General features: G+C 43.5%; 1 protein-coding gene and 1 long non-coding RNA gene across 3 annotated transcripts in view; one reads left to right on the top strand and one right to left on the bottom strand.

Moving 5' to 3' along the window:
* Positions 1-8,130, bottom strand: part of scube3 (signal peptide, CUB domain, EGF-like 3) — an 80,304-nt gene extending 72,174 nt beyond the window's left edge. For both annotated transcript variants that reach the window (XM_034877870.1, XM_034877872.1), the window contains exon 1: positions 7,552-8,130. In XM_034877870.1, the coding sequence (XP_034733761.1) occupies positions 7,552-7,651 (100 nt within the window). In that variant the 5' untranslated portion in view covers positions 7,652-8,130. The remainder of the gene's footprint in view (positions 1-7,551) is intronic.
* Positions 1,854-6,674, top strand: LOC117948294. Its single transcript, XR_004657410.1, has 3 exons — positions 1,854-1,964; positions 4,894-4,898; positions 6,663-6,674. It is a non-coding gene; the product is annotated as an uncharacterized LOC117948294 (long non-coding RNA).
* Positions 8,131-11,225: the final 3,095 nt, after the last annotated feature.

Genomic DNA, 11,225 nt, shown 5'->3' with positions numbered 1-11,225 from the left:
TTTTGTTTAAATTGAATATAAAATGCAGTCCAGCAGCCACTTGTTATTTCTGCAATGCAAGCATTTTGCTGGTTGCTAGTAGAGCAGCGTTCAAAACCAATACGGCACCTTTAACTCAAACACTTAACAGAATCCAATTTGAGTTTGTTTACTTTTTATTTAGCAGAAAACCCCATTAAGAACTTGAATGGAGGAGTTTTTTGTCTTAATGTATTGCAGAGCTTTTAAATTGTCAAGCATTTTACATTTACTTGATTTTAATACCTTCAATGTACTTTTGGTACTGTGCAACTGAATAATCTAGGAAAATAGAAGATTTAAATAGGGACTCGGTAACTGCAGACACCCAGGAATATTAAATAACTGATCAGGGAAAAAAAAAAACTTGATCAAGACATCCCTAACAATGCATCTACCAGAAGCTATAACTCGTAAAAACTAATTTGTTTAATCCGTATAAAAACATGAGCGTAAAATCAACATTCACAGTTTTACAGGGAGGTTATCTGTGGGACTGTTTCTTGACTTTGAGCTGTTGCCAGGCAACCAGCAGAGACTTTAGGTCAACTGACTGATTCAACAACGAATAATTATGCGTTAACTAGTGAGCTTTAGAGAGCCAAGAAAGCTGGTAGGTGCATTTAGTAACCATTCGCCTAGCCATTTCCCCGATTCAAGTTAGTTTTGTGCTAAGCTAAGCGGTTGCTAGCTGTAACTTAGGGCTGCACAATTAGTCAAATGTTAATCACTAATAACTCTGAGTTTTTTTGCAAAGCCAATCTACCGCTCCGTAAACCACTGTCTGATCATGAGCCAGTCAGAGTTGTTCCCTGCACCGCGCAGCTTAGTTTCTAGATGGAGACAGTCACAGAGGACAGAGTAACGTGAGGAAAATTCTACAACAGATAGCAGTTGGTTATACGTTGGTCACAAGGTTTACCAGTTTACTGGTAAACGCAACATTTTGTCCCATCTGTGTTGTTTTTCAGACAACAGCAGTGACCAGTGCTAGTCGGTGCTAGTTAGCTCACAGGGCTCTAGGATGCTAGTTAGTGTCTGTTAGCTCACAGGGCTCTAGGGTGCTAGTTAGTGTCTGTTAGCTCACATGGCTCTAGGGTGCTAGTTAGTGTCTGTTAGCTCACAGGGCTCTAGGGTGCTAGTTAGTGTCTGTTAGCTCACAGGGCTCTAGGGTGCTAGTTAGTGTCTGTTAGCTCACAGGGCTCTAGGGTGCTAGTTAGTGTCTGTTAGCTCACAGGGCTCTAGGGTGCTAGTTAGTGTCTGTTAGCTCACAGGGCTCTAGGGTGCTAGTTAGTGTTTGTTAGCTCACAGGGCTCTAAGGCGTGACTAACATTTTTCCTCTATGTCGCACCGGTGCACCTAATGTCCTCGCATCCGCTCCCTCTCCACAAACAAAGCAATGTTGTTAATATCAATGTGGTTTAATTTTGCGTTACATGGCCCATTTCTTCTGTAAAGCCGTGTAAAGCTGTGTTTGGATCTCACCACCAATAACTTACACACAGCTCCCCAGCAATAGAGACAGAGCGGCGACAGCGCCGGTCCACACTTCTGATATTTATCCACAGTTTTAATTGTTATTAACACTCTATATTGTTAAGCATGAGAGGCAAACCTGTATTTGTACCAGTGTTTCTGCTGGTAACTCTGCTATTGCGGCGGCCACGGTGAAAAACATAGAAGAAGTTATTGAATGCAACTAACTTCAGTTGGTAGAGTAACAGCGTGTGAGACGGAGCTGCTGGACCTGGGCCAGAGATGCGACCCATGGCCAGAATATCATAGTTCATAAAAATGCAGCGCAGTGACGATACAAACACCCACGACATGTGTAACTCTGCAGACCCGCTGTTCAACCCATGCGGGACCCATTGATAATGAGTCAGCCGTCACTCTGTGAGTAGCCTACGCTTCAGTCCATCGCACTCTTCCTCTCTCCCTCTCTCGTTTAATTAGTCTGTAATTGTTGTTGAAAACAAGTGAAAGGAAAAAAAGATCTTTTTTTTATTATATCCTATGCTATTTATTTCAGATGATTTTCATCTACATGTATTGCAGCTGTTTATTTTCAATCTGGGAAGTTTAAGTTCGGAGGATTTGATGCTAGGGAGTGTGCCAAACTGGTTTATTCAAGGCCAAAGGAAGAAGGCCAAATTCCGGGAGGAATGGGCCCGCTATAAGACTTTAAGCCATGAAATGCTAGGTCTCAGTTCAGGGACATTTAAGCCTTGTTAATCCAGTTACTACTGTAGCTTACGTTAACGTTACCTGCTGTGTAACGTGTTATTAGTGTTTACTTGCGTGACATGGGGCGCGGTTTCTGTTGCCTCTAGCGTTTGTTATGGAGCATCAGAGAGCAGCGCAGACATTTAAGTGGCACTGTAATCAGGTGCCGGAATCCCCGCTGATATTTCGTCTGGTAGATAACGGGTATACAACATACAACTTCAACATAAGAGGAATGTAGCATAATATGGATGTGAAAGTTATAAATAGCCTATGTGACAATAAAAATGTATTTTGGTTAAAATCAACAAATAATCGTAATAATTAATCATGATCTCAATATTGATAAAAAATAATCATGATTATCGTTTTGGCCATAATCGTGCAGCCCCACTGTAACCTCAAATTTAACATAAAGGCATGAGAGTGGTATAGATCTTCTAATATGCTACAGTAAGTGTATTTCTTAAAATGTTGCACTATTCCTTTAAATTAAAGCTTGAAACACTTTACGTGACTCTGATAAATTCTTAATTTGCTCAATAGAATTACAGTATAAAACTGTTTCTTTGCAACAGAGTGGAATGATAAACTATTTCTCATGTTCCTAACAAAGAAAGACAGTCTGACAAATATGGAGCTCATTTCAAATGACCAGGGGAAATAGATTGATTAACTGCTAATATCATTTGGAAACCTTGAGTGGGGAAGTCACATTTCTTGAGGCCAGAATCTTTGACACTCTGTTGCAGAGAGGAAAATGTCTTAGTTGTGCATTCCAGCGGCCAGGATGAAAGTGAGCGACTGTCCAGAACGAAGGCCCACTGAATCGCCTCGGGTCACAGCTTGCATCAGACAGCTTCGACTTTACATGTGCCTGTAAACATGGTCCTCACTCGTAGCTGCAGCCCGCCTGCCCTAAAACTAAAATGTTTGTATCGAGCTGCAGCTCGGCCACGCTGAAGCCAGAGAATTAGAAAAGAAAAGAAATAGGCATGACAAACCTCAACTATTCCCTATTTTTAAAGGACTCTTCGTTTATAATGGAGCCTCATTTTGGGAAGTGAGAGCACTTCTGCCTGCTAAGTGCAATCATTACTATCCAGTCTAAAATCACTCATCGCAGTCATACACATTCACTTGTCCTCAACGCACCCACAGATCAAAGTCGTTTTTTGTGATTTATATTGCTTTGCTCTTGGATAGAATTGTTATCAAGTGTTTTTCAGCACTCAAGTAATGCCAAGATAATAATCTCTCTGCTCTCTCGGCTGCTCTGTAACAACATGTACAGTGGTACTGGAGCCCCACTTGTCAAGCAGATGCTTTTGGAGTGTGTCTGCCGAGTGTTAAAGTGAAGTTGGAATTGATCCCCTCCACCCACTCATCAGCGAGTGACCGGGGGCTACCCCGAGGCTCAACCTGCCTCAGACACTGATCATAACGAGAGCACACCAGTATGACACTGCATGCCTGCTGCAGAGGGAAAAGACATACTGAGACAAGAACATTTGTTTAGGGAAAAGCACAAATAGTTTAGCAGCTTATTAGTCTTGATCAATGGAAGTACATTTTCAGAATAACTGCGATGTCCCTCCACCTTCTGCTGTGTGTGTTGCCTTTCTCTAACTCCGTTCACTTTGGCAAACAACAAACTTCGAGCTATCAAGCTACATGCTGAAATCTGCAAGTTTTGAGGAAAATATGGATTGTGCAACAAGGCAGGCCTGCTTGGTTCTTTTGGGGAATGATTGTAAAGACTCACAAGGAATATATTTACAGAATTTACTATCTAACTGGGACGTTTGGGGACAGATTGTAGAAGATTGCAGTGGACAAAGTTACACACGGCGAAATTGGTGAGAGAAAATAAAGTTTAACTATGTATCAAGCTAATTTAAATAGCTCACGATGCGGTATTGTGTGAACGGTTAACTTCATTTAATATTGCATGGGGTGTTTTCTTTTGCGGGGTGCAAATAGTTATATCAAAACAAGTTCCTTAACAAGATCATATTGCAGAGCCATGAGCGTCTCTGCGTCCGCAGCTTAGCACCACCCAGGACGACTGGGATTGGTTTAAAGAGAAAAAGAAGAGAGAGTGTTTTTTTCCTCCTATACTGGAATGAATTGCGTGGAGATAGGTCTGGCAAAGCAAGACTAGGAGCTCATCTGCTTTAATTGGGTTTATATAATTTAGAAATTTAGAAATTTTTAGAAACTGAAGGGTGACATATCCCTTTAGTTGAGCGATCCAAACCGCAATGTCCTGATCCACAAAGTCTCTAACTTCTCAAAGTCACAGATCATCCTGATGAGGATGGGAGAAGTCTTTTTTCCTGGCTGACCTGAATACATCTTCCATTTGCAGGCTGTTAAAAAATTACTTTGCCAAAAGTTGTGCTCCGGTACCTTGGCAGGCATACAGGGACTTTTGCGTCTGCTTGTTTTAAGGCACATCCAGTCTCTGAGGGGATAAGTGTAACAGCTCGACAAATACCACTGCAGGCGCTTGTCAGGACTCAGGGGCAAGGCAGAAATCACACAGCCTGAGAAACGAGAGAGAAGGTGATGAAAGAGGAGCGCCAAAGTGGTGTCAAAGTGTTAAAGAGAGATGACTGGTGATGGTCATAGAAGACAGTGCTGCAGTCTCTGTCCACCTGTCAACTCTTATTATTTCTCTTTCTCCTTCTTTCTGCTAAACAGCGACTATTCAGAGAAGTTCAAGGCCATGGGCAGAAATAAACGCCCCATTTAAATGGTTCTTTTATGTGGCTTCACTTATAGTTTCAAAGAACTGTCCAAATGACCACAGACACATACTCTTGTGTTTGGTGTTTTTTGACCCCCAACGTCTCCTTCCAGGCACCGCGGCAATGGTTATGTTTAGGGTTAAGGTTAGGGTTAGATGCCTGGAGGGCAACGTTGGAGGCAAAAAACACCATCGAGCAAATACTCTCTCACTGTCCCAACTACCAAATACACACATACGGCGACACCTCCATGATTGCTTAAACGGACCTGCACCATATTCAGCCGTCTATCAAGCAACAAAAGTGGGCCGGACAGGACCGGGGAAAGCGTCGAAGAGGACAGAGGGGAACTGTGCATGTCTTTTTCTGTTTCAAAAATATAAATAGCACAGGGGCTGACAACGAGCTTTCTGACACGGTGGGTGTTACGCAGTCGTTGCTTCTGTCTGACAGAGAAAAAGCACAGCTACTTCATTAAGTGCAAAGGAAAAGAAGCGAGGACAAAGCAAACAAAGCAAGAGTTGGGTGAAAAAGAAAAAGGAAAGGGGTGAGTGAGTGTTGGGGGTGGGTGGTTGGGCGGCAGGCATCTCGTTCAAAGTGGAGATTCAAGCAGCATCTCTAGGTAAGCTTCCCCGTCACATGGGCCTCATATTGCCAAGGCAGCTCGGTTCCCACAGTGGGTCCGGGCCTGGATCTGGCCTTCCTCCCCGCTCAGGCAGCCCTGCGTCTTTAGACCCCCAGGCCCTGGAGCAGAGGTTACACCAACATAGCCAGCCACAGCAGCATGTCAGCCCCACACCAACCGTTGCCTTGGTGCCGCTGCATTAACCAAGAGCTCCTGACTCTGTTCGAGGGAAAGTGATTTGCCATGACGTCTATGGCTCCCCTCTTTCCTTCTCTTTTCCTCGCTTGTTGCTGCTCGCTCACTGAGAAACCTCCTCTCACTGTCTGCCTCTGCACCCTTAATCTCTCCCGTTTCCCTGGTCTTATTTTTCCCTTCTTTGTCATTCTCTCCACCACATCCTGGAATCTTCCCTCCCTCATTCCACTGCTCTCTAGCTCCCTTTTTCTTCCTACAGTAATGACTGACGCCTGAAACACAGTGCCGTGATTAGACTGACACTGATGAAAGACAAAGACTCCTGTCTGCAACATCTGCGTTGAATAAATATTGAGATGACAAATTGTGCATTAGTTTTAGTCATTGTTCTCTGATTTCGTCAGTTTTCAAAATTGTTCCCAGCGTGCAGAGTTGTCAGTGCCACGGAGTTGCCACCAATGTCAAACACATTATGTCTTTTTGAGTTAGGCAAAAAATATGCTCAAAATAACTCTGGAGCTTAACACGGATAATATGTCACTGCAGAGCTGCTCGCCTTGCATTGATAAACAGGAACTGGAGGAGAAGTCTAACAAGTAGTTTGTCCACGGCGTTTCACTCGGTGACCAACAAACAGGTGCATGCCATTAGAGACCAGCACTCATCCAGCAGCATTCCACACTCCAAGGAAGTGTGTAATCGATGTTGTGGAAAATAAAGTGAGAAAAAAGTAGTTCTAATTGCAAAATGTAAATATTGAGTTTTCCCACAAGTGGGGGCAGACCACCCAGGATGCAAAATAGTCACCCACCCCCTTTCTTTTTGCCTTGTCGACCGCCCTAGAGATGTCTTTTTGTGTGTGCGTAACATCACCGACCACAATCAACACTCACACAGAAACCATGATGTGTCTTTGCATGCAAATAGTTCTGGCAGCAGCTCTTGGCTTGGCATTTGTATTGTGGGAAAATTAAGTGATGAAAACCTGGAGGAAGAAAGCGGCTCGGAAATTGAGTGTGTAACACCATGTCTTTCTTGTTCCTGTAAGGTGCCAGAATTTTTTTTTATTCAGACTGCCCTTGCCTGGTCTGAATAATTTCTCACAAGACAGGAGAGCAAGAGGGCAGCCGGCGGGGCCGGTCGGCACTGTAGCTGCAGTGTCTGACAGACAGAGACTCCATGTGTGTGTTACAGGCCGGTGTCAAATACTTGTCTGGACTGTGACAAATACAGGTCTCCTGGTAGTCTCACTACAATTACCTGCAGGACTAGCCATGAAACATAACTTCACACTGCTGACGCTGGTGGAAGATCAAAGACAACTGTTTTCTGACAGCAGAAAAGTCTCAGTTAAACCTAATTTAAGTTGTTTTATGCTTCCTTTCTTCAAGTCTGCAGAAATACCAGCAACCGAGTATCCTGACACAACACATAAGCAATGAAGTGATTGAGAAATAGTGGATCAACAGAAGGAGCCAACTTCAAATCAAAAACCAATAAGTCTCCAAATCACTGTTCCCCCCTAAAGTTTTCAAATACTCTGCTTTTAGCTCATTTTAAAGCACATGTATTTAAGTTGCATTGGTTTAGACAAAGTGTCATCATGACCGGCTTTCCAAAAGCCTCTAACAAATCTATCAATTAGGCACCAAGCAGTCTGGTAAAAAGAACCCATTCCCAATCACCAGGAGTAAAACAAACCAAAAAATGTAAGCTGTTAGACTGAAAACTTACCTTGAGTGGTCTTACTTCCTAGCGCTGACTGTTGGACAAAGGCGACCAAGCAGAAACCTACAAATCCAAGGCTTGCGCGTATCAAAGCGTGCATATACATGTTAACTTTCACTATAGTTCAACACGAGTACTTTCTAAGATCTACGATGCGCAAGACCACATCCGAGTGTGTGTGTGAGTGTGTGCGTGCGTGTGTGCGTGCGTGTGTGTGAGTGTGTGTGTGTGTGTGAGTGTGTGTGTGTGTGTGGTATAAAGGTATCTTGTATTCCCTCCGAGCAGCTGCTGATAGGATACTGTGCGATCCCCTTTTTCCTCTTCACGCCTGCTTATTTGAGTTTCAAGTGATCGGGGTTGAGGACAGTCCGACAACGCGGAGCGGAGGAAGGCTTTTCTGTTATCATGTTTCGAGCCAGACCAATGTCAATTTAAGAAAGGGGGAGAGGAAGCGAAAGAGAGAGAGGGAGAGAGAGAGAGAGAAAGAGGGGAAAAGAGAGACGGAGAGATGGAGCGGAGCGGCGGGGTCTGAAGGGGGAGGAGAGAAGAAGACGCGTCCGCGCTGCGCTGCGCTGCGCTCCGGACTCCTCTGCTGCTGACTGGCCCTCTCTTTCCTTTTTTCTTTTTTTTTTGTTGGTTCCGCAGGAGTTTACACACAAGTGCTGGCAGAGCTGAAGGTGGACCGGGGTGACCACGTGCATGGTGCTCGTGCGGTCACCTGGCCGGTGACACCTGCGCAACCAAAAAAATGAAAAGTGGCCCATCACGTCCGCGTGGTAAAAGCAATGTCTGGAAGGGAAGGGAAGGGAAGGGGGGCAAGAGGGCGGATGGATTTATAAATGTCTGAGATGGAAAAAGTAATAGCCGGGAGATTGCATTTTGTTCTCAGCCTGTGAGGGTGCAGCTCATCCAGTCCCACTCTCTAACCAATAAGAACCAATTTCCATGGCCGTGGGTGCAGCATGGCTGTGATGATGTCTGCTATCTGTCTCACAGATGGAAGATTCATGTGTTCATTAAGACATTTAAAAGAAACAAGTCAAATTAAGACCCAAATGTTATATATTTTAACAAAATAATGTAATTCAGGAGGAGAAATAACATTAAAACAATCTTTATCCTCATTGAGTTCAAAGTTCAACGGACAGAGTTAAGCACTAAATTGTAAAAACGTATTTGAAAATGAAAACCATTTCACCATTCCAATCATTTTCCATTTTCATACAATTTATAGCGATGTCCCTGCATAATGTCCGTATTCCATGGTCAAGTGGGGGCCCCTGGGCAATTTCATATCCCTGTTATAGCTGCAGCTGGACCTGCATGAACAACTGAAATCAAATTATATTTAATTATTATTATTAACTTAAATGAATAAACCGCACCAGCTGTTCCAAATCCATTCCTCAGGTATGATAGCTAACAACCAGTAATTGTTTACAGGAGCATTGATCAAAGCATTATAATAATCATCTGGTATAGGGCCTAAATACCAAAAATAATTAGACTGTGTGTCATCTGGTTCCAAAACCACAACCAGCACCACATTATCCTCTCGTCAGTGTCGAGTTTGTCGCTGCAGGAAATCCAGCTCAACTGCCGCATTGGTTTTTGCTTCTGGCTTTGAATAACTAAAGCCCTGCCTGGTGTCTCTAATCAGTGATACGAGGATTAACTTATGTGTGGCGTATGTTGTGAAAAAACAAACACAAAGAACAACATTTCAAGCCATTTTCCTTAAACCAAATAAGGATGTCAACAATTTTGAAGATGGATTACAGAGAGTTTTTCGAATCCTTACCATCAGCCATCCCTGCAAAGCACTGATCATGAGGCGTTGTATGCACACCATTACCCCCCAAGATCTGAAGAGGAATGAGACGTGAGGAGCTACATGAATCAAACCTGACCTCTCTCGCATTAGCAGGAGCACAGCCCACTGAGCTACTGTGCCACATTTCACCAGCGATCACACATGAAACATTTGTTTTCAGGAAGCGCACCGCAGAGGCAAAGCATCTGTATCCCCACACCTGCTACCTCCTCCCCCATCATCACCTAAATTAATCAGCTGTTTTAATGTGTTTATGTTTGCATTTCAACACAGGGGCAAATTCTACACTATAATTATCGCACCGGCTCCAATGTGTAATTTCTTTTCTTCTCAATCAAATATAATTAGGGCCTCACGGAGGCTGATTGGAGATAACTCCACTTTCCTCCAACGATGCAGAACATCTGAAAACAGTCTAATGGCTGATCCCAGAAAGGAATATCTTACATCATCTTCCATTTTATCAGAAATGTGTCATTATGTTTTCGTGTCAAAATGTAACTACCTTAGAATCAAAGACAGATAACTCATGAACAAGGTAATTCAATATGCCTTCTCATGCTACGCCAAGTTATGCCGGAGACTATAGGGGCCTCAGTAAATAAGAGATTGAGTACAACAGAAAAACCTTCTGAGAATCCCTCCTGGCATCCACAGAAGAAGAAAAAAAACACGTAAATCCACAGCACAAAGTCAAAGTAGTTCAGTGTAATTAAAATAAAATCCATCAGGGATATGGAAATGTCCCATGTCCCTGTTTCTAATTCTCTGGGTAATCGTGAGCACTTGTATAACCAAATGAGCTCAGAGTCACTCCGGGAGTTTGAGAAAGTCAGAACACGGTTGTCCACAGAGCCCCGAGTTCCAGTCACGCTGGAGGATCAGTACGCTTTTCATGGCAACACTTCATTAAAGACAAAAGCGCTGTGCACAGGCATCACACTGTGCACCAAACCAAGCTATTTTTACATAAACAGACACACGAGGGAAGCCGAGGCAATGATTAATTTATGATGCACATCACGAAAAGGACTTCAGCTACACACTGGGTAAAGAGGAGTGTGGAACGTTTGGATATAGTAGTGAAAGTTTGTAGATTGTGAGCTGTATTGCATCCCCTTCTTAGAAAGAGTGAGACCGGTTCTATGCAACACGTTCATGAGATCTGCAACTACCCCGCAACTCGCCGTGACTAGATTTGAAAGCAATATCAGTTTGTAATTTTTTTTTCTTCTAAAAGAGTTTGGCACTGTTTGGACCTAAATGAAAAAAATATTTTTGTGAGAGATTTGCCACATTTAACAACTGCCACAATGGCTCCAAACTCCAAATCCTTACACTTTACAGCCATCAGTAGGTACAAAAAATATGTGGTAACCAGTTGTTTTAGAAACCTACTTTGTATTTTGACTATGATATATCGAAGTCAGACGATGCTCTAACAGCTGTTGCCGTGGGATAAATGCAAGATGGATGCATGTTGGGAGGCGTCTGTTAGAACCATCACTGTCCTATACTGCATGCTAATGAACTGAGGAGTTAGAAGCCCCGCGGAGAGCCTAATGTTCTCTTCCAGATGGTCATACACAGGGACACATCACCTCAGCTCCTCATTTACTTTCTTCCAGTTCTGACATTTATGCTCCCCAATTGTCTGAAAGATTTATGTGCGAAAATGCCAAGGCCCACAGCTCAGAAGTTTTTTCCACTTTCTTCCCTTCTTTTTCCTCTCTGCAGGGGCTTCATATGCGAGGTTACCAACACCACCGCAGGCCCAGCAGGATCTTTTGGTACTCACCATGCCAGCGCCACAGGGGAGCAGAGTGGCTTGCTGAGTTCCACACTT

The sequence above is a fragment of the Etheostoma cragini genome, chromosome 7, assembly GCF_013103735.1.
Source record: "Etheostoma cragini isolate CJK2018 chromosome 7, CSU_Ecrag_1.0, whole genome shotgun sequence".
In the NCBI taxonomy this organism is placed as follows: domain Eukaryota; kingdom Metazoa; phylum Chordata; class Actinopteri; order Perciformes; family Percidae; genus Etheostoma; species Etheostoma cragini.
This window is presented reverse-complemented; position numbering and strand designations above follow the sequence as displayed.